Genomic DNA, 22565 nt, shown 5'->3' with positions numbered 1-22565 from the left:
ACAGGACGTTTCAAGAGAAACGTGACGTCTTCTGGTCCCCGGGAAGGACCACTTAAAAGGCAGAAAGTTACAGCGATGACAGTGTTCAACGTGGCAACTTTCCCCTCCCGGCCGCTGACGCGAGCAGAGTGGGTCAAAAAGCCAGGTCAGGCAGAAAAGTCGACCAGAAGGCGTCTGTAAGATTTCGGCAGCGTTAGCGCCCTGTCGCCGTGTGCTTCGAGGAAGGCAGGTCTCCCGGCCACAGCTAATGTCAGAAGTTCCCACTTCCTGTCGCATGTTCAGACTTCAAAGCTTCACTACTGGCTGCTGCGCTTTTCACCACGGTGGCGTTGCCACGTTTGACGTCGTGCTCGGATGCCACAGATTCCGCCGAGCCGCCGCATATCCCGTCGGTTTCCGGCCGTAGCCCCAGACCCAGAGTCCCGACGAGATCGCCTGTGTTCTGACGTCAGGCGTTCCGTCAGCCGGTCACAAAGGTGTGCGTAACACCGCGGCTTGTGACGGAACAAAATGAACAGTCACCCAAAGTTCACACCGTGCACAGCACTGCAAGCAGTCCCAGTACAGCACTCGAGCAGCAAGCAACCACCTTAAAGGGGCACTTAACCCCGACGCTTTAGCTCTTTCTATCCATCTAGGTTGCTCCTCTTTGGAGATATCATCCAGGGAAATATCTAGCTTTTCTTCAATATCATGAGACAGAGTGGCATTCCTTCTGTGGCGATTAAAGTACCAGAACAGTACATTTGAGAAATTCAGCAGTAATATCTCTTACCAAAAATCATTAGTCAAGATAATCTGCAGACTTTGTAGGGAGCCGTTTAATGTAGCAACTATTTTCTTCTACCAAACACCAATCATATCACTGCGCAGAAGATTCGAGCACAAGCACCCCGGCAGAACGGAACTCCCTGCAGAACTGGATGGGTGTATGGATGGATGGATGGATGGATGGATGGATGACACTGAAGACTTTCTAAAACATCTTTTTTCAGCAGCTTTGAGGATATGGAAGCTTATTTGAGTACCTGATACGTCTGAGAATTCAGATTTAGATTTTTGATCGCTTCTGTGACTCGGACCAGGCTGGGTCGTGCGGAGGTCCCACTGGCACGCCTGTATGAGCGACTGGGGGGCACGGAACCTGTAGAGAGAATTTTCCGGTCGGATTACTGCAGGGACAGGCCGGGCTGGAGATTGATGGTTCGTTGTTGTGGCGTCTCACACCTGTAGCTAAGGGCCGAAGACTGACATGCAACATCCATTAAAAGCTGTGGGGGGTGAGGGGGGCCAGTGGACATCACCCCCCCAGCATGGTGGTTTTGGCCTGGGGGGTAGAGGGCAGCACCAGCGTGTAATGTCACTGTGCTTCCAAACTCTGGATGAACAGCAACGGGCGGGTGGGGGGGGTGAGGCCCCTGGTTAAACTGCCCTCCTTTGTCTGCTTTATTTATTCGGGAGGGGCGCTCATTTTTATCTTTATCCTGTCCGTTCTCTCCTCTGTACTTACCCCCCGCTGTGACCCTAACCCCTTCTGCTTCCGGATGGCCGCAGATCCGAGAAGGAGCCCATTTGCGCGCCTTGCTGGAGAATGTAAGGCAGCTCCGTCCTTATTACACTCGGGGTAAACGGGCTGCTTCTCAGGGGCAGGGGGGGGCTGACAGAGTTGTTTTTATGCTTTTAACGAGCTGGAGACACAGCAAGCCCTCGAGGTAGTTGCAAGGGTGGTGGGGAGAACAGTGTTTTTTTAATATACATGTTTATAAAAAGAAAAGGATGAGATGGAGCCCCCAGCCTGAAGTATTCGTATGGCTGCTGAGTTAAGCCACGCTGGTGGTTTCTGTGAGGACGCCGGCTAATCAGAGTTGTCCGTGTCTGTCTGCATTCTCTCTGTGATGCGCCGTGCCCTGTCCTGGTGCATGCTGGGTACGTATCATCCCCTGAGATAGTGAGGCCTCGGGGAGATATGAGCAGTGCTTGAGAGGGGTGATGGTTGGTGTTGCCATGGGCGTCCAGCCGAGATGGACGTGCTGGGGAAGCCCATCCTGCAGCATCCGGCGGGATGGTCAGATGGCTGAGCCCGGCTGGCCTCGCCGCTCACTAACCGGGTCTGGGTTCTGCTAGACGAAGCCCCGGTTATTATGTGGGTGGCTGACATGACGGCAAGCACTTCACCCTGCGTCAGGGTCGTGGTGCAGACACACCGGATTCACTTCAGCTCTGGTCACCTGGCACAGGAGCATCTCTGTCTCTCTTTGTTATTCTGTCTGTCTGTCCTCCTGTCTGTCTCTCTGTCTGCCATCTTGTCTGTCTGTCTCTGTCTGCCTGTCTGTCATTCTGTTTGTTATCCTGTCTGTCGTTCTGTCTCTCATCCTGTCTGTCTCTCTCTATCATCCTATCTCTTCCTGACTGTCTCTGTCTGTCGTCCTGTCTGTTTCTTTGTCTGTCATTCAGACTCTTCATGTCTTCCTGCCCATCCATGCTTCTTTTTCCTCATTCCTTGCCTTCCCTCTTTACCCTGACACCAGCACAGAATACACCGGAACAAAAAGTCGGCTCCCAAAACACAAAGATGTTAGCGGAAAAGATGTGACACATTTCACAAGAGGTGCGGCGTGCGAGAGTTCCTGCGACACCCTCGTCTTGCTCACTCGCTCACACCTTCCGCCGTCCCCCCAGTGCAGTAGCCTCTGGCACTGAAGGCCCCACCCCGGTGCCGTTGAGATAACGGCCACGCTTTAGAGAAGTGGCTAAAGATAGCGCACTGAGTCACATGATGACTGCACACGTCCTCCCGGTGGCGGTCCTTGCAAACAAACAGCTAACAGCTCCCCCCCCCCCCCCCACATCGCCCCAGCACACAGCCTGCGGGGGGGTGCCGATGGGGGCAGCGTGGTTGTGACATCACCAGCACAAGATAATCGCTCACCTCTTCGGCCACTGATCACACACTTCCCATACCTTCCCCCTGTCTCCCCACGGCCACTGCACTTTGACACACTGGTTTATTGTGTGTCCTGTCACCCCCCCCCCCCCCCATAGCACCGCATGCTCACAGAGCCTGTTCTGACCCGAGGGCGACGGCTTCGCCATGATGGCCTGCAGCACAGAGGCCAGCCTGTGCTCGACGCGTGCCATCCATTCACAGTCACCCCAATGGCATCCGCGAGCGTTCCTGTCGCATTACCACTCTCCGAGGCAGTCACATGTCTGTTCAGGAAAGACAACAATCTTTTGAGGAGCATCGCTTTGGACTTCGGGTTCGGATTTGTGGCTGCTGTTGGTCGCTCGTGTGTCATGGTCCTCCTCATTCCCATGGTGCTCTGCTCTGTGCGCCTCCCTGGGCCGCGCGTGACTTCGCATCGCACCTTCCTGCAGCTCCACCACTCTCCTTTCCCGGCGGTTAGTGGGGTGACGCCATGCCTGGCCTGCAGGGGGACATGTGCGTGACAAGGCAGCAGGGCGAGCGGCTCTGATCTGCGGCCCGGCCATGCCCTCGCAGTGTAAACATTGAGCAAGCGCTCAGGAATCCTTCCGAGCTGTAAGGTAATTGCAGGTTCCTCCTCAGGCCGTCCGGCTTTTCCGTTGCCCTCGTTCACCCTTGCCGTCATGGCAGGGGCCTCGCTATTCACGCGGAAGCTTGTAGAAGGTGGGGGGGGGTTTAAAGAAGTTCCGCCACACCAGTTAGCGTCCCAAAGTAAGGAGGAGGGCGGGGCCAGGTGGAGAGCCCCCCCCTCTCGCAGTGCAAGGTCATGCCAAGGTCAGGCAGTGCCTCAGAAGTGAGGGGAGTGTGGTGCTCCAGCATTTTCTCCGCGAGGGTGGGGGTGTTTGGTTTCAGGGGCCTTTGCCAGGGAGAGAGGGGGAGTCTGGATCCAGGCCCGGCCCTCTGCCCACCCCCCCCACCGATAGCGTTTGGGTGGACAGATGTGTGAAGTCCTCCGCGCGGGCAGGGTGCGTTTTCACTGGCCGCCCAGCGGGTGACGGTGACGGGGGAGGGGCAGGTGAAGGCCGCGGTCGCCGCAGCCGGGCGTGTGGCCAGCGATGCGGCTTTGGACGCTCTCCTCCGCATGTACCCCGCCATGCATGGGGGGGGGGGGGAGTTCTCCATCCCCCTTCCCTTCTTCCCATCGCTCTCAGGCCACGATGGCCCTCCTCATATCTCCTGTCTCTTCGAGGTGTTGTTGACACCTTTTTCCCGCCAGGACAACGTCGTCCAGTGGGTGACCTTCCATCAGAGCATCCCAATGTGACTGTCACGTGACCCAGCACTTTCTGAGGTACCTCTCTCCATAGATACCAGACTTCGTCTGCGTTTGCTCCTGTGGCTCTCTGCTGAATCCCTCAACATTAAAAAGGTGTAAACTAATCCCGGCTGTGTCCCCCCCCCCCAGTGGCAGCTGGAAGCCTCCCCCGGTGGTAATTGTAGGTAGGCGATCTAAGAGAACATATCAGCTTGCATAAAGCAGCCCCTTCGTCTCGTCTCCCTTTTTGGAAGACTTTCAGAAGCGAGTTTTGTCCAGGGAGGGGGGGGGGGGAGGGGGTTGGTTTTTAATCACCCCCTTACTGTAAATGTTTTTAAAAGGCTTCTCTTGTCTCTGAAGTGGCTTCTCTGCGTCGGGGGGGTAGACGTTCCATCGCGCTGCATCATGTTTATTAACGCTGGAGCTGGGAAAATGCCGGATAATTGGCGGGTAGCGCTCGCTAATGCAGAGCAAATGAAGACCTGAAAAGATCAGTGGTGCCCGTCTCGCAGATAAACAATTAAGTTGCCGTTCGGGGGGGGGGCTAAATTATAGGCTGGGTGGGACATGGAGGTCAGGATAAATGTCAAAATAAAAGTTCAGAAACAAAAGCTTGAGCGAAAATGGCCCTGTGGGATGGGGGGGGTGGTCTAGGTGATAATCAGCAAAAGCGGAGAGTGTTGGCTTAGTTTGCCGCCCAAGTGCAGCTGCTGCAAAGCGGCCTCCCTTAGACTACAGGTAGTACCGTTAGCTGCAGCATTCTGCGTTCTGTTAGTCGCGAGAGCCGGCGGCAATGAGTAGCCTGGGAAATGCGTTTCGGATGGACCGGGGGTTACACGTCTGTCCCCGGTCCCACAACTAGAACGCTCAGACAGGAAGGTTCAGGGTTGGGGGGGGGAGGGGGTTTGCTGACTCCGGCAGTGGAATGGCTTCCACGGGATGCATTGCGAGAGGGAGTTGCATAACGGCGGGGGGGTCCAGGGCAGGAAGCCCCTCTGCGGTCTCTGCTTCCTGGGTCCACATGGCGCGGTGGCAGCCACAGGCAGGGAGGAGCTCGGCCGTAGAGAAGTTTCCCAATATGGATCCAGTGGGGGCGGGAATTGGAGCTCGTGTGCGGAGGGTCCGGCTGCCGAAATGCTTCCACGTTGGCTGTAGTGTACTTGGTCTAGAGCTGAAAAAGGACCGTTCATCTTTGACCCCTAACCCTCCAGTAGGGGGTCACATGTCGAGTAAGGCGACATTCTTCCCCGGGACAATAGTCGCTTTGCCCGCCCGCCTTTGAATGGCTCCGCGGTCAGACCGGATCGCAGAGAGGGGGGGCTGTAACCATAACCACACAGCTGCAAAGGGGACATCAAAGGGATGCCAACTGTGGTGTGACCCCCCCCCCCCCGCGCACGCCAAGCCTGAGGCACCAGACTGGCCCCCCCAAAAGACACGGCCGTTCCTCTGATTATCCCGCGCACCTGCTCCAAGCAGCTCCGTCTGCCATGGGGTGGGGGGGGGGGGGGCGGGATGCATGCAGGTGGGAGCAATCTGAAATATTGTGGTTTTTTGTCAAGGAGTTCGGGGGCCGCAGTTGGCAGGAAACGGAGTTGGCCACATGCAACCCTGTACACCGCAGCGGCAATAAAGGCAGCTCACCTGCTCCGCTCACGCCACGGAGCGTGCAGACAGACCGACCCCCCCTCAGCACCATAGAGCCCCTGGGGTCGGGGGTGGCTTTGCCATCTCAGAGCAGAAATACGCCTGCAAGTTTTATTAGGGGTGGAATAGAGAGTGGGCCTGAGGTGGGTGACTGGGGGGGGCGGGACCCTAGTGCGCTTTCCCAGCATGCCCCTGGTACATCATCCCTCAGCATGGGCCTCTCATCCCCACGGAGCCTCTTCCTCCTCCATTTTCTCACTCACCCTCTTCATAACGTCGCTTTTCATCCAAGAGAGCCGTGGGATGGTATCTCGGGGAGGGGGCTTGAGGGGACGGTAGCTGCAGCCCCCCCTTTCCCTCCAGCAGCCGCCTTCCTGCCTTTCTGACATTTCTACTGCAGAAGCTGAAGACTGACCTTCAAAGCTGCCATTATCGACGGTGATTACTGCACACCCCCAGCAGGATGGGGTGGGGGGGGGGGGCTTTATGTCAGGGCTGTTAGGACCGTTAAGGCTTGTAACATCCATTCAGGTCCCATGTGACTAACATGTTAACTAATTAGATTAAGGTTAATTAGTCATGGTTAATTAATCATGTTTTTTACTTTGCGGGTGGGCCCCCCGTGCTTCAGAACGCGGTATATTCCCCGGGGGGGGGGGCGCAGATTTCCATTACACTGTTCTGGTCATCCGGCCTTGCACCCCAGCCCATGAATTCCATACCACGGATCAGGTCATGCCCCCTTGTTGCTGGCGCACCCCAGGCCGCGAATGCATCCGTTCCCGTTTGGGGTTTGCGCTCGCCCCCGCAAAAGGCTGCTGAAGATGTTACCGTTACCTGCCGGAAGTCAAGGCCGAGCCGCAGCTCTCCATTTCAGTCATGTGTGCACAGACGTATCGGCCGCATGCGGGGGTGGCCGCATGCATGCCTGACTTAAAACTAAAAAAAAACACAAGCGAGAAATGTTACTCTCTAATAGTCATCGATGCTGGGGGTGAAGCACGAAGTAATACAGGCTTTTCGAGGAAAGCCGGTGGCGTTTTGTCAGACAGATGAGTTTCTTTGGCTGAAAACTTATGAAAATGGACCACGGCCTCTGTGGCGAGCGAACGAGGGCAGGACAGTCAGGCAGGGAGTGTACGAGAGGACCACAGGAGGGCGCAGCCACTGGGAGTGGGGCGTGCCAGGCCAGGACAGGCCTGACCACGGGCGTCTGCTGTATTTATTGCAAAGGTTCTTACCTCCCTTCACAACAGAATTAAAATAAACAGCATGCAAAGTTTTAGCGGGTCTGGTAAGGTACACTTTCATATTTTAGCGAAGGCTTTATCCAGATGATCATTACTTGTCTTTATTAGGCTGTGTGAGAAGTGAAGTCCACAATCGTTAAACAGTCTGCGATGTGAACTTTGGCTGCATAAATCCCTATAAAAAACGCACAGTTCCGTGCAGGGTCATGTGACTTCGCCTCCCAGCGTGAAGCGGCCGTGTCGGCAGGACCCGGAAGCTTCTAATGACGGTACCGCGCGTGGTGACTAACCCTCCACCAACACAGAACAAAAACCGACAGAGCTGGTGTGGGATGGGTCAAAGCAGATGCCCGTAGCCTGACCCGTTGTTGGAGGGGGGGTCTCGAGCCAGCCTGGGGCTCCACTAGAGCTGTCAGGGAGGTTAGTGCCATTTAGATTGTTGACCTTCAATGAGGTCTCCCTGTCATTAAGACTACAAAGGCAGGGCTCCCTGTCTCTCGCTCTCTCTCTCTCTCACACTTAATGTTTCCTGGGTCACTTCCTGTTTTTCTCGGCCATCTCTGCCTGTCACTGAGCCTCTAGGTGCCAAGGTGGGGCTAATTTGTGTTATTGCTGTGATTTGTGTTTGTTTTTCTCTGCTATGTTTTGAGTTGGGAGCTCAGCTCACTGACAGGACAGTGGTGTCTCCAGTAGTGTGGCACTTCAAATGTTTGCACACAATGTGAATTCATAGGAAATCTCTGTAATTATTAATATCTATTCCAAGGCTGAAGAACACCTCTGTACATTATAATAGTCTCGTTACAAAATACTCCAGAAACAAACCGGACATCCCGATTGGTGTCTGATGTTCCCAGTTTCACTCCCAGCACATGGTCTCGGATGTTGGGGGAGCCGGCTGTGCATCTGACAGGCTAGTTGCGATCACAGAGCCAGTGGTGATCGCCATGGCGACACCCTTACTGATTTACGGTGCTCTATCAGATATGGCCGGATCCTTAAGACGTCAGTACCGCGCTCGCTCGGTTACTGTTGGAGACGGCGCTCCGTGGCGTCCATCTCTGGCCCGATCGCAGCCCGAAATGCTAATGAGTTAACGCTGCATAATGGCTGGCAGATTATTGGCAGGCGCCCCTGTCCTCGCATCCGTCCCGCGTCTATTTCAGTCTCCGACACAGATGGAGGGGGGAAGATTACCCCCGAGTTTACTTGCGCAGATTTTTGTTCTGTGCGCCGACGTTTCAGACACCTGCTCTGTGCGGTCGGCGGAAATATCAAGGAGGGTCTCAGACACTTTCATTTTCATTTTTTCTGAAATGTCTTGCCCTCTCCAGACCATCTCTTCTCAGTGGTACTCTCACAGCCCGTCCACTGTCTCCCGGAGTGCCTCTGCTGCCATGGCGACAGCCACCCTTCCGTCCCCACATTCCCCCCCGTCCACCTGCAGAGGTGGAGGAGTCAGCGGGTCCTGCTTCACCTCCTCCTTTGTGGCTCCGGCCTGTGCTGCGGTTACGACACCCCCGCTCTGCTCCACGAGCCATGGGCCCGGCGAATCTTATACCCCCCCGCCGCCGTCTGTTCGAGTGTGGGCGCGGATGCGGCGGTTTGTCAGAGCCATGTGCTGGTACGGACAGCTCGTCCCGCCCCCCGTCGATGCGGCCGTGTGACACCGGCAGGCCTGTCTCGGTGGCGTGGTGAGGCCCGTGTTCCTGTGTTCATCTTCATCCTGTTGCTCGTGGTTGTGTTCCCCATCACCACGTGTTTGTGGTGTCCGGGGAGGCGGGTCTCATCTGTGTCATTCCTACACGTGTTTCCCTGAGAGCGAATGGGCTGGCATTTGCACACACGCATATGTCTGTCCACGATCCGTGCGAGTCTCAGTTTCAGTTGATTGTGCAGGACAGTTCCCCGCCTTGCTGCAGAAAGGCCCCGCGACCTGTATCTGGCACTGGGCTCTCAATATCACCAAATAGTTTGATGGAAAGATCAGCCAAGCAGAACTACCACCACCCCCATCCGCCACCAAACCAAGTGTTGGCATTCCTCTGCATCTGCGGGGTGGTGCCTTCCCCTGGGCGCTCGCAGGCTCCACATGCTGGCTAAAACCGGCCCACGGCCCTTAGCGGCGAACCTCCAGCATCCATCTGCACCGGGGCCTGTTTGTTGACTAGGGTGTGTTTGGCCACATCGCGTGTTGATGTGAAAAGGCTGTGATGAGGGCGTGTCTCCTAGGACATGTGTGGGCAAAGTGCTGGAACACACCCTCCCTCCCTGCCTCTCTCCCTCTCCCTCTCTCTCTCCTTCCCTCCCCCCCTCTCTTCCTTCTCCTGGGTTAATACCGGTCACATAGTCACACGCGCTTGGCTTGGCCCTCACGGACACCTTCGTGTCGCTCCGTGCAGTGCACTGCCCGCCGTGGTCGGGCTTTCTGAGCTGTCAACCCGACGCAACTGTCAAATTTCCATATTGTTCAGAGCAGAACATTTGATAAACAAAGAGATTGATCTTATGGGCATGGGGGGGGGGACATGGCAGCGTTAACAGAGGGAGGGACAGCCCAGCATGGGTTCTGTGTCACCGTGCCATGCAGGAAATGCCGAAAACATCTGCCCGACAGTGATAAAGCCTTTATTCATGGGCTTTTTGTTTCTTTATTACTGTAGTGAAGGTAATCGAGCGAGTTCCTGGTAGGGATGATGAAGTCCTGAACTGGGTCACCTAAACCCCCCCCCCTGCATGGCACCACGATGCCTCTGGTGGTCATTGGCGTTTTATCGCTTGGGCCCTGCGCTAGCTGGCTGGTTTGTACGTAGCTGTGCTTTCGGGGGGTGGGGGGGCGGGGCATGTGTGGCCCGCGGCGGCCCGCGGGGTGTGGGGTGTGGGTGCTGTTGTTCAGGTGCGCTGACTCGTAATTAAGCGGGCTTTACCGAGACAGGAATGCTGGGGAACTGGAGTGCAGCGCCGCTGCCTGCAGACAAACAGGCTTCTCACCTTTCCGAGGGAGCGATCAGGCTTAGGAATAGGGCCTGTGTGTGTGTGTGTGTGTGTGTGTGTGTGTGTGTGTGTGTGTGTGTGTGTGTGTGTGTGTGTGTGTGTGCGCGTGTGTGCGCGTGTGGCCATGTGCACCAGCGTGTGTGTAATGTAAACTTGATTTGGCAGCTTGCCAGCTGAAGGGGCTGGAAATGCGCCCTCCCCCAGGCCCCCATCTCTCTGATACGGACAGGGTCCTGCCCGTGAAGTGAAGGGAGGCGGTATCACCACACTGTGACCCCAGTCTTGGTGTGCATCTGGCCGCCCCCCTCTGCCATCCCCGTGTCCCGTTTGCCGAGCGGAGGGCCACTTTACGTTGGTCTGTCCTCAAACTTGGCATGCCCCCCCTGCCCTGGTGGTCAGAGCACGGCTTCTCTTCCCACCCCTGCATCCTGATAATAAACATCACCCCCTTTGACATTATTACCTGTCATCGCTGTGCCCCGCACAGGACGGCATGTGTCTGTGACCGTGAGTCACGCGTGGGGTTTTTTTTTTTTTTTTTTTACTTCCAGTCAGAGATGATGGAGTCATGAAGTGCGCTCTCTCTCTCTCTCTCTCTCCCCGTCTTTCTCGCCCGCCATTGTCCTGCACGGGTGTGCGAGAAGAGAATGTATGTTTTTGTTTAAGGTGCTTTCTGTCTGATTTGGCTTCATTCGGCTTCTTGGCTCCTTGCTCGAGTCTCAAAAACAATGATCCTCTTCAGAGTCGTTCAGAGATACACTTCCTGTCTGTGAGTCATCACCTCCGGCGACATTCCTTTGATGCCCTCTGTCCAACGAGCACCCCCCCACCCCCCAGGAGGCCGTATTACCCCCCTAGTGGTAATCACCCTTTGCCACCACAGACGTCTGGCCCGAGGCAACGGGATGACGTCGGTGACCCCTCTCGCTTTTGGTAACGGGGGTGCACAAAGATACTGAGAAATGCAAATTATGTGGGGGGTGGGACAGAAATCATTGTGGCTTTTTTGGATGAGAGTCACAGCTATTTTGCTCCATAGCAAAGGACCAGCCGCGTGAGGCATCTCTGTAGTTGTGGGATGTATGAGTAGCTGCTTCACGTCAGACGGGAGCCGAGCCGTTACACACGCAGGCCCTGCGTAATTAACCAGCCTTTTCTCTCCCCTAGTTTGTTTATTTGCTGGCTTCAGTTTGTGTCGATAAGATCGGATCGCGTCAGCACTTCAGGCAAAGTGCGCGATCGAGGTACAACTGCAGTGCCAAATCTGGGATCACGCCCCCCCCCTCTGGGATTCCTAAGAAACCTGTATCTGTTCCTTTCCTGCCTGAGTTTTCTTATGGGCCACGTTTTCCTGGGTTTAGCAGTGTGAACTTATCCAATAGGCAGGAGCCCCTTTTGTGTACCAGGCCCCATTATGTCCTATCTGCCGGGGTGGGGTGGGGGGGGTCCCACCCCTTTTGGCTCGTCAGCTCAGGATTTGGCCCAGTGCTCCGGCGCCAACATATCCGAGCATTTGGCGAGCAGCCAAGGCACGCAGGAAGCGGTGAGCACAGCAGCCAAGTAGTGTCACTGGCTGCGTTAACTCCTTCGCGGTAAAGCGCATGTCGTCACCGTCGCAGCGCTGACTCACAGGCCGGCACTTTGGCTTCCAGTAATAATGGGTCGGAGTCCCGCCCCTCCCCACGTCCCCCCCGGTGGGAAGAACAGACGAAGGTCTCTGTGCGCTCCGTGGCCAGGGATGACCACGAGCTGGAGGGTGTTTTTGGTTGGGTAGCCCCTCCACGCCCTGCGCAGCAGCCATCTGCGACGGCGATGACAGCAATTTGGAGAACGAGCTTCGTTTTGTATATTCATTAATTTTAGCATAATGATTTCCTTTTTTTTGGTTTAGCCCAAAGATAATATATTTTTTGTTAGATAAATGATCTTAAGTACATTTTGTTGACAAAACTTATAGTCGTCTTTACCATTGTTTCTGATGTTTTTCTGTTTGCACACCCAAGCATGCGCGCATGCACGCACACACGCACACACACGCACAAACAGAGTCACACACACACACCACCATTACAGAATGTTAGCAGCAGTAATTTCCAGCTACGCTTTATCCCACATTCCCGGCAAGCCGTGTCCCACATTTAATCATTTCCTGTTGACCTCCGCAGCTGCAATTTTCACATCCTGCCGAATTCCTGCTTGAGGCGCTTTGCTGCTAAGGGTACGGCATGTGCCTGGCGCTTCGGAAGCACCTACAGCTGGGGTCACCAACATGGTGCCCACGGGCACCAGGATGCCCACAAGAACCACATGAGTCGCCCGCGGACCTGTTCTAAAAATAGCACAACTCTCCAGTGAGCAGCATCTAAAATGTAATTTTATCCTGTTGCTGTTCTTCTTTAATCACATTTGCATTTATATAGATTGGAAGATGACAATATCTAAAAAAAAAAAAGCATTTAAAACACGTTTATTATACATGAAGTTTAGGTACATTTAGGAGGGCGTTTCACACTGGTAGCCCTTCGTGTGGCTCAGTACCTGTGAAGTAGCCCTCAGTTCCAAAAGTGAGTCCTGACCTAGAGTCTTTTCTTAAAAATGGGGAGGTTCTCCACCATCCTTTGAGATCCTCCTCCACAGTGACGGAGGGAAGGATACTTGCACTGTGTACATTTGAAAGTTATGGTGCGGCCCGCTTGTTCAGGTTAGGCCTCGATTAATGGGCCTGATGTCAGTCGGACTTTGCGCAGCCCCGTTTGCCTGATGGGACAGGATGAACTTCCATGCTGATGTCAGGCTAGGTGTGGTGATTCATATTCCTCGGGAAGCCAGTTGCATCACCGGCTGCTCCGCGAACTGTGGGTGTGTACTCTTGGATTCGGCCCAGGAGTTCCACCAAGGTTCTGGGGGAGGGGCAGCGGGCACTGTGTTCTCCTACGTGGCGGGAAGGGCGTGGTGCCGCTGCCTCCTCCGCAGCCCATTCTGAGAAGTTCCCTGGCTTCTACGGATTTGCAGTGAGGGTGAGGGTCTGCACAGCCATTTGTCATGTACGAGCAGGGGCACACCCTTAGTGTTCTGCATGCCCCACACCACCCTGGTCAAGACAGAGGTGCCAGAGTTGGTGGTCTTCTCAGAGAACTGGCTGGAATAACCCACCCAAGCCCATTTGCTCTTGCATTGAGTTACTGTGGCTGATGGGTCACAGTCACCTGAGATGTATCAGACATGCATCTGGCTGTCGAAGGATGAGGGCATCAGGTTAAGGTTATAGTCTGTAATATCGTAACCGACTTGAGGGATAAGATGGACAGTGTTTTACTGCAGCAACGTTCTAAGAGCGATCATCTTCCCTTACCTACTGCCGCATGTCTGGTTAAGATATGTTGACGTTTGGAGCTGAGTCCAGCATGCTGGACCCATGCGCTGGGCTTGTGTTTTGAGTGGTCAGTGTGTCGGGTCCAGTAGACCTTGCTCAGGGGGGCCTGTCACTTCCCCGAGCTGTCTTGTGTGTCACTGCCATGGAGGGCATGGAGGACATGAACCATACTCGAGTCAGTCTCTTCCATCCCCCCACCCACCCCTAAGTTTCCAGTTTCCCCCTTTATGCTCGCAGATGCCTGCGAGTCACATGACTTTGCTCACAGTCACACCAACTGCAACCTTTAGGTGGTGTTCTGTCCACAGAATGGCTTTGGTCATCATTATCCATGGACAAGGATCACGGAGATGCTACATTTGCTTTACATTGGGTAGTTTCTGAGTGTCTGGAGAGACAGATTCATGCTGCTTATTTGCTTGAAAGCGTTTGAATTCCTCCAGGAGATCCATCTAGTCTGATAATCATCAAGGTTGCTTTTAGTTAAAACTTTGGAGGCATCGTCTGCCTCAGCGAGTCAGGACATTACACCCGTGATTAGAAGGTCCCTCTTAATGTCACGGGATTGAATCCTAGGGTCAGCAGAGTGATTTCCCTGCTGGGCTCTTGAGCAAGACCCAACTAATCCCCAGTCGCTTCAGGAGCCAGCTGACCCTGCTCTCTCAGTTGTACATCACTTTGGATGGTCACCAAGCTATAAGGCAGTTGAAAAGGCACTGATCCGGGAACTGTGAGGCCGTCCCCTTGGGCCCCGAACCTGCTAACACACTGAGGAAAGTGGCAGTTATTCTGCAGAGCTCTTGTTAAGTTACCTGTTGTAGGTTCTTATTACCGAGTGCAAGGTTACCGTGTGCTGTATGCGTCACTGAGGGCTAGCCTTACACTCATCCTCAGTGTGTCATACTTACCGTAAGGGATTTGCCCTCTACACCTGCACTCTGCACCTCTCAGTAATTCATTAGAGAACAATCGATCGGCCGCCCATGTCGTTTGCCTGTCCAACATCCCGCAGCGTATGATACCAATTCCAGCCAAGTCCCGCTCAAAATTACCAGAGGGCTACTGAAGTCTTTTAGGATTTCAGTCCTTCCCGTTCACCCAGCCGTGGGATTTGCGAGGCCGTGGCATGACTCAGATTTCTGGAAGCATGTTGGAAAGGACAGCTTCCGTATCCCGCTCTAATGGGAGCCTGTGGGGTTTGACCTTCTCGGGACACGCTGGAGGCACCTTGGGGCTTTCGTCTGTCTTTTTAGTCTGTCTTGGTGGCCTGGATTTCCCAGCGTAGACGTGCACTTACTGTATCTAAAACTCAAATTGGAATATAGTTGTTGTTGCTGTCATGATGGCTGTGGTTTTCATTCCTGTATCAAATACTTAGAGTTTTGAAATGAGAGGACTTACATACTCAGCACGATGATCTACCAGGAGGATGAGACATGATGTGTATAGCTTGCTACACTTATTTTTTTGTTAATGGTCTACTTTTATTTGAATTGAGACTGATCTTGCTGTTTCTGTGACCTTGGAGGGAAGGACCTATGGTAGCGGCCATATGGGGACAGTCGAAAAGGGACTTCCAAGTGACGCTCTGTGCCGAAGCCTTGTGAAGGACGGAAGGTTCCAGACGCGTCATTGGGCCGGAAGGGCTTCCTGTCTGAGCTGAGCAGGGCACCCATTAGATCGGCCCAACGCTGCTCCAGGGAAATGAAACCGGGGGTGACGGCGATGACCGGGGCTGCCACGAATCCAAACAGAAACACGGAAAAGCGCATCTCTGAGAACATGAGTACCACGGCGTATCCCGGGCCGGACAGAGCCACATTTATGTGGACTGATTGAGTCAAGTTGAACCCCTGGCTGGCTTTTTTTGTCTTCTAAGGACAGCGTATAGATGTCCTGACACGTGTGGTAGGTCACCACTTTTGCAAGCCACGGTGACCATCCATTGCCTGTATTATGTGGCCAAATAAGGTGCTTTTTTCCAGTCTCTCTTTGTACATTTATGAGGAATTTCGTTTCAGTTGTGCCGTGTTACTTGTAGCTGTTTGGCCAGATGCTGAGGTTGAGCTAACTTTTGGCCAGCTTGGCGAAGAGCGTTTTGCCTGTTTGGTAGTGTGACTTTCTCTCTTCTGGATTTCTGAGCCCGTGAATGAGATGGAAACTGCACATTCCAGTTCAGCGGCTGATGGCTCGACAGGATGAGCTCAGTCAGTAAGTGGCCCTCCTTGTCCCATCTGGTTCTCTGCTAGTCATCCGAGCGAGCTGGTGATGTTCTAGTGGAACATCATCGTAGCGGGCGGCCGTTCGGGCCAGCGGAAAGGTGAGCTGTTGGCATTACACATGTGCGGGCGTTAAGTGGGTCATCTGAAGCACCTTTCGTGGCCACCTCCAAGACAGTAATCCTAACCCGGCCCTGTATGTCAGGCCGGTCCGGTGTCTATGGGAAGGTATCATGGCCATGGTCCGTCGCTCTGTGTGGTCAGTGACCCCCCCCCCCCCCATCTCATCTCTCTCCCCGGCAGGACACAGCCTTGGACCCAGGAGAAGACGTCGCCCTTCTGTCCGTCAGCTTCGAAGACGCTGAAGCCACCCAGGTGTTCCCCAAGCTCTACCTGTCCCCCAGCATCGAGCAGTAAGTGGGGCTGTCATTCCGTCATTCCAGGCCTCCAACCCTGATGGTCCACACCAGGCCTCCCTTCACTCTTGCTCTCTTTCCTGATTGGAACCGGCTCTTCCCTGAGCCGGAATGAGTCTGCAAAAATCCAGTTTTCTAAATCATTACAATGGGACCTGTTTACAGCATGCGCCAGATGTGAGTGGTCTACAGCAATGCATTTAAAAATAAAGACTGGAGCGGACAAGCACACCCTGGCAACTGTGAGGGGCTTGGAAAGAGCAGACTTCCTCTTTCTGCTCTCTACTTCTCTAAAATGCTGAGGAAGCTGAGAACTAGCTTTGTTTATGACACAGAGCATGTCTGGGTAAGGTCTGCTACTCCGAAGTGCTAAGTCTTGCCACAAAAGAATAGGTTTTTTGGGTAAAAATAGATGAGAAGCTGTTCCTCCAGCACTTAATCACCAGCAGAAGGGACACCAGTCAATTTCCAGTTGGTAATCTAACAATGTACCACGGCCGTGTGATGAGGGTATTTTTAGCTAGCCATGCAGCTCTCATGGTTGTGATGTATTGATAGACGTGAAGGGGGGCTGGATGGAGCTTTAGGGGTCACGAGACCGCTTGTCCTTCCATCTTGACGATGCGATACATTCACGGTGTCCATAGTTCACTCCTTAGCCCTTGTTTGGGGAAGCCGGTGGGTGTGTCACGCTTGTCACACAAAGGCACGTGTGCCAACAAGTAACTGTGCCAGCAAGGTGTGGTCACCATCCCTGCCTCCCTTACTCGTCTCCGCCGTCCTGATCCGGAATGATCCGGGGTGATTTTTATTTCCAAGGTCCTCGCCGCCAGGTCAGGAGGCTGAAACTCCTTTCTGTACCTTGTCCTCCTGCTGTGCACAGATGTGGTCAGATTTTTAGAGACAGGTTACGAGACCTACTCCCCCACCCCCCACCGCGAACACAACTAAAAATAGCACCACAACGTGACCCACACACCCCAGTAGGAAGACGGATCCTCTTTAGCTTTTGGCTGTCAGATGACAGCGGTTAAGTGTCGCTTTCTCTGAATCGTTGCTGACCGCCGCATATGTCTCCCGAGACCTGCTTTTCCCCCCAAACACCACATGTTTCCCGTGTTAACGTAGCGGCATCAGACCGTGAAGCGGCAGCTCAATTAAATCTCGGCTCATCGTCAGTTGGAGATGCTGTGGTGGGTTTTGACCCTGATCTGGGGGTAAAGCATCTCCCTGCTTGCGTCACTGGGCTCCTCGGCTTATCTTCCCCTGCCACTTCCAAGCTGACTCTTATGCATTGAGGGTTTCTCTTTGAGCTGTTAGCTGCAGCAGGGCAACGCTGAGTAGGAGTGACGTCGTTGCACCCCAGGCGGTGTTTGACGTTTTACCCTCGGGGAGGGAGACGGTCCGGGGACCCACGTGCGCCTCCTGCTCTTTGTTTTGGTGTATTTTGTTTCTGCCATGGCCCTGACTTTGGGGGGGGGGGGGGGCATAGCCGCTGGTTCATGACAGCCCCTGCAGATTCCACGTGTCACAGTTTGAGGCGGGGGGGGGGGGGCTGACGGAGCTGGGGGGCTAGGACAGCTGGAGGGCAGCAGGTTGAGCTGAACGTTGCTCCCAGCCCTGACTTCGGCACCCTGGTGCCTTTTGAGGCCCTACAGCGGTGTGCATGAGGAAAGCGGGCCAGTGCACAGCTGTGGGCAGGCTTAACGGGGAGGGGGCTGACAGCACCTCAGCCCTCCGAGGAGGAAGCCTGGCCTGAAATCGGCTCTGCTCATGTTTGTGACTTTCTTCCATTCCACACCTTGCAGGAAATTATATTGTGGGGAGCAGATTTTCCCAAAATCTGACGAAAACCTGTATCTTGTTACCTTGTAAGGACATAAGGGGAAACTCATTTTTATAAAAATGTATGACTGCAATCATAAAACTCAAAATGTCAAAACTCTTGTATTTTGCTTGTTTACTTATGGTTCAGGTTAGGGCTGGGTAGGGTGCCATTGCTAAAATTAGGTTTATACTTATAGAAATGAGTGGGGATATGATACAAAGATATGAAAGCAAGTGTGTGTGTGTATGTGTGTGTGTGTGTGTGTGTGTGTGTGTGTGTGTGTGTGTGTGTGTGTATTTGTGCTCTGTCTTTATTTCTGGATTCGTCGTTCATTGAACTAGCTCACACGTGCACACAAATGTACACACACACGGGGGGGGGCACGCGATCGATAGGGAAAGCACCACAGAGGGGAGAAGAAAACAGGCCAGTTTCCCGTTTTGTGGAAATACAACTGGAGCTGTGGAACTGTGAACTGGCGTGCCTCCCCTCTATCTGTCCCTCCCGCTTGCTCTGCCTCCCGCTCGCTGTCCCTCCCGTTCTCTGTCCCTCCCGCTTGCTCTGCCTCCCGCTCGCTGTGCCTCCCGCTCGCTGTCCCTCCCGCTCGCTGTCCCTCCCGCTCGCTGTGCCTCCCGCTCGCTGTGCCTCCCGCTCGCTGTCCCTCCCGCTCGCTGTCCCTCCCGTTCGCTGTCCCTCCCGCTCGCTGTCCCTCCCGCTCTCTGTCCCTCCCGCTCGCTGTCCCTCCCGTTCGCTGTCCCTCCCGTTCGCTGTGCCTCCCCTCTATCTGTCCCTCCCGCTCGCTGTGCCTCCCGCTCGCTGTCCCTCCCGCTCGCTGTGCCTCCCGCTCGCTGTCCCTCCCGCTCGCTGTGCCTCCCGCTCGCTGTCCCTCCCGCTCGCTGTGCCTCCCGCTCGCTGTGCCTCCCGCTCGCTGTCCCTCCCGCTCGCTGTCCCTCCCGCTCGCTGTCCCTCCCGCTCTCTGTCCCTCCCGCTCGCTGTCCCTCCCGTTCGCTGTCCCTCCCGTTCGCTGTGCCTCCCCTCTATCTGTCCCTCCCGCTCGCTGTGCCTCCCGCTCGCTGTCCCTCCCGCTCGCTGTCCCTCCCGCTCGCTGTGCCTCCCGCTCGCTGTCCCTCCCGCTCGCTGTGCCTCCCGCTCGCTGTCCCTCCCGCTCGCTGTGCCTCCCGCTCGCTGTCCCTCCCGCTCGCTGTCCCTCCCGTTCGCTGTCCCTCCCGCTCTCTGTCCCTCCCGTTCGCTGTCCCTCCCGCTCTCTGTCCCTCCCGCTCTCTGTCCCTCCCGCTCGCTGTCCCTCCCGCTCGCTGTCCCTCCCGCTCGCTGTCCCTCCTGCTCGCTGTCCCTCCCGTTCTCTGTCCCTCCCGCTCGCTGTCCCTCCCGTTCGCTGTCCCTCCCGCTCTCTGTCCCTCCCGCTCTCTGTCCCTCCCGCTCGCTGTGCCTCCCGCTCGCTGTGCCTCCCGCTCGCTGTCCCTCCCGCTCGCTGTGCCTCCCGCTCGCTGTGCCTCCCGCTCGCTGTCCCTCCCGCTTGCTCTGCCTCCCGCTCGCTGTCCCTCCCGCTCGCTGTCCCTCCCGCTCTCTGTCCCTCCCGCTCGCTGTCCCTCCCGCTCGCTGTGCCTCCCGCTCGCTGTCCCTCCCGCTCGCTGTCCCTCCCGCTCGCTGTCCCTCCCGCTCACTGTCCCTGTCTGAGGGACGTTGGCGGCCCCATTGAAACATGGCTCCCTAGTTTGCACCTCTCTCTCTCTCAGCTGCCCACAGCTGCTCTGTCATTTTCTTTTTCTTCATCTTCGATGACTTTTGTCTCTTGTCTACGCAGCTACATCTCTCTGATTCCCTCGCTGGAGCAGCTCCCTGAGCCTCCCTGCCCCCCCCCCCCCCTCATTTTTCTTTATTCCTCTTCTCCATCAGATCCCCCCTCTCACATTTGCACACGTTGCCGTGCTGGGTGCCCGTCGACGTCGCAGGTGGCTCCCGGCCCGGCTCCCCGCTCCTGTGCCCGCGAAGCGAGGGAGAGAGAGAGGGCGAGAGAGAGAGAGAGAGAGAGAGACAGAGGGTTATATAAGGTGCGTGGGCACAGTTAGGCCCCAAGGCAGAGAGAGATGAGAGTATAAAAAGCGGTTTGGGTCTTGGTCCTTTTATGTTGCCGTGCTGCAGCGGCGCACAGAAGATGCCCCTGGAGATGGGCCACCGACGAGGGGGAGGAAACCCCCCCCCCCCCTCCATCTCCAGGCCCTCGAGGAGTCCTGGGGGTTTCTGTGGCCAGGCACGGGGGTCCCTCGTTTGCCCCATATTTTCTAGTTTTCATTAATCCGCCATCCCCCACTGTTTATCGTTATTCCTTTTTCTAAGGAATGCATGGCTCACCAAGACTTCAGGGTGCTTCGGTGGGGCCGGGGGGCTGGGGGGCCGGGGAGTGCCCAGGCGGGTCGGCATCCTGCGCCCTTAATTCCGAAATGCGCCCTTGACCTTTCTGCCGATGCTCTAATAAGCTGCTGTCTGGTCGGGCTCCTAGTGACCTTTCCATCGTTCTCCTACCCGCTTGTTGTCACCGGTCCCAGTCTCCCCCCCAAGAAAGAAATGCTCCTCAGAACCTGCCATACCGGTGGGGTCGGACCACGTCTTGTGCTCAGCCCGGGGGAATGCGGAGTCGAGGAGGTTTTGCAGGAGTGCAGTGTTTGTTTATTATTTTTGCTCAGGCAGCTGGAGTAGCCTTGGGGTCCTCGTGAGTGGGCAGCTTAGCTCATCCCGGCCGTTTGCGGCGTAAGAAATGCCGAGCATCAGTAGGTCATGTCTCATTTGGAAGGTCTTATTTCAGTGGCGGAACCACTAATTACGACGGGAATAGTTCTTAATTAAAAGGAAGCCTAATTGGACAGCCAACACTATCCTATTCACTTCTCTGCTGACTGATGGCCCACGGGAAACCCGCCCCAGTTGGGATTTCACCAGAGCCGTAGCTGTAAGCGAACCTCATTCAAGGGTCTAACAGCTGTTCCATTCAGGATGTAATACAGAAAAGAACCTCATACATGGCGGTGGGTGGGGCAGAGTTATTTTCAAGTTATTGTTTTATACTGAACCCCCATCTATGTGGAATGTATTGTTCTGTGGGGTGGGGGGTGGGTGCTCCATTGCTCAGGGGCATTTCCCCTGCTGCTGGGGTATAATAAAAAATGGCCGCAGGATGCGTGGGATGCTTTTGGGGAATGCTGCACCTCAGGGATCCGGCAGGTCGGGCAATATCGGAATGCTACGGAGGAAACGACTCTTGGGCTAGCTGAAGAAATATGTTTTTTTGTGATTGGTCCACATTTATGGAATCACTGTAAGTGCGCCATAATCCAGTGCGATGTCTGGCACAACCTGGGGGGGGTTACCCACAATGCACAGCTCTCTCTCTCCCTGAGCCACCACACCTGCGAGATATCCGCGGAAATGGAGAGGGATTCTGCTTTTCCAAAGGTATAGGACTAAACTGCAACTGCATTCAGAGGGACGAAAATATATCTCAGGGTAAGACCATGACGTGGGCTGGATTTCATGTGGATCAGGGAAGGGATTAGGGAGCTTTTCCAGTTGAGCCAGTGACTGGTTTATCTACTTTCTGCTTTTTTATTTACAGAAAATCTCTGGGTGACATTATGTTAAAACATCCTTTGAAAATGGTAAAGCCGTAGTGATTGGCCACACAGAATCACCTGATCAGGGTCACATGACGACATAGCTTGCCCACTGTTGAGAGAGCCGTTCCCTGGTCGCTGTTTACATGCTGCTGTGTGTGTTTGTGTGTTTCTGTTTCCCGCGGGTATATGTGCCCATCGGCCTGGGGATGTGGCTCTGTCCAGTGCCATGACATCTTGTCACGTGAAACAACAACAAGCCCAACGGACCAATGAAAGTCTGTGAGGATTCAGAAATTTAAAAAATATTTCCTATACACTTCGGATCGGATTGCACAATTAAAAGCAGGACTGTCAGCGAGAAGCAGGCTGTTCCTGAGGGTGCCATCGCAGCCAGTCGGGACCGATCCTTTCCTTGTTGGATTCTGTCACGCCCACGGCCCGTTCGGTACCTTGGAAAAGAATCTGATCCGGACGCAGTCACCACAGGTGACTCGACCAGGAATTGGGGCAAGTGTGCCAAGCTGGGCTGCGTGAAGTGGAACGGGGCCGCGTCCAAACCCGGCAAGACCAGATTTGCCTTCCCGGGAATTGCGAACCGGTTCAGCGGCCATGAAAGCCCCATAGCAACACCTCTGGTGGCCCTGCCGTCTCCCCCACATGCCCCCTGCAAGGGTGACGGTCCATAGGGGGTTCCTCGTTACCGCAATTAGCCATGTCTTCGGGGCCCCCAGCCCAGAAAAGCCCGTTTAGGCGACACGTTGCCACCATGCGGAGGTGCAGCCATGCCCAACCGACGTCCCCCAGAATCTCAGCCAGGCGCAGTCTCCTGTCCTGCAGCCGTTAGTGGGCCAGACCACACTCGCACCAGAGCCTCTGGCACATGACGGTCCATAGGAAAACCCGAAATAATTAGCTGGCTTGGGAACACGGGCAGTAGGAAAACCCAGAATAATTTCCGGGTTTGGCGA

At 55.0% G+C, this 22565-nt stretch overlaps 1 protein-coding gene and 1 long non-coding RNA gene across 3 annotated transcripts in view; one reads left to right on the top strand and one right to left on the bottom strand.

Annotated features, from left to right (window-relative positions):
- babam2 (BRISC and BRCA1 A complex member 2) overlaps positions 1–22565 on the top strand; it is a 51315-nt gene that overhangs the window by 19992 nt on the left and 8758 nt on the right. For both annotated transcript variants that reach the window (XM_048974450.1, XM_048974449.1), the window contains one exon: positions 16028–16137. In XM_048974450.1, the coding sequence (XP_048830407.1) occupies positions 16028–16137 (110 nt within the window). The remainder of the gene's footprint in view (positions 1–16027; positions 16138–22565) is intronic.
- LOC125707366 (uncharacterized) overlaps positions 19865–22565 on the bottom strand; it is a 15047-nt gene continuing 12346 nt past the window's right edge. The window contains exon 3 of the long non-coding RNA XR_007382269.1: positions 19865–19964. This is a non-coding gene — a long non-coding RNA (uncharacterized LOC125707366). The remainder of the gene's footprint in view (positions 19965–22565) is intronic.

The sequence above is a fragment of the Brienomyrus brachyistius genome, chromosome 14, assembly GCF_023856365.1.
Source record: "Brienomyrus brachyistius isolate T26 chromosome 14, BBRACH_0.4, whole genome shotgun sequence".
Classification (NCBI taxonomy): Eukaryota; Metazoa; Chordata; class Actinopteri; order Osteoglossiformes; family Mormyridae; genus Brienomyrus; species Brienomyrus brachyistius.
The sequence above is the reverse complement of the archived record's forward strand: the minus strand, read 5'-3'. Positions and strand labels throughout refer to the sequence as shown.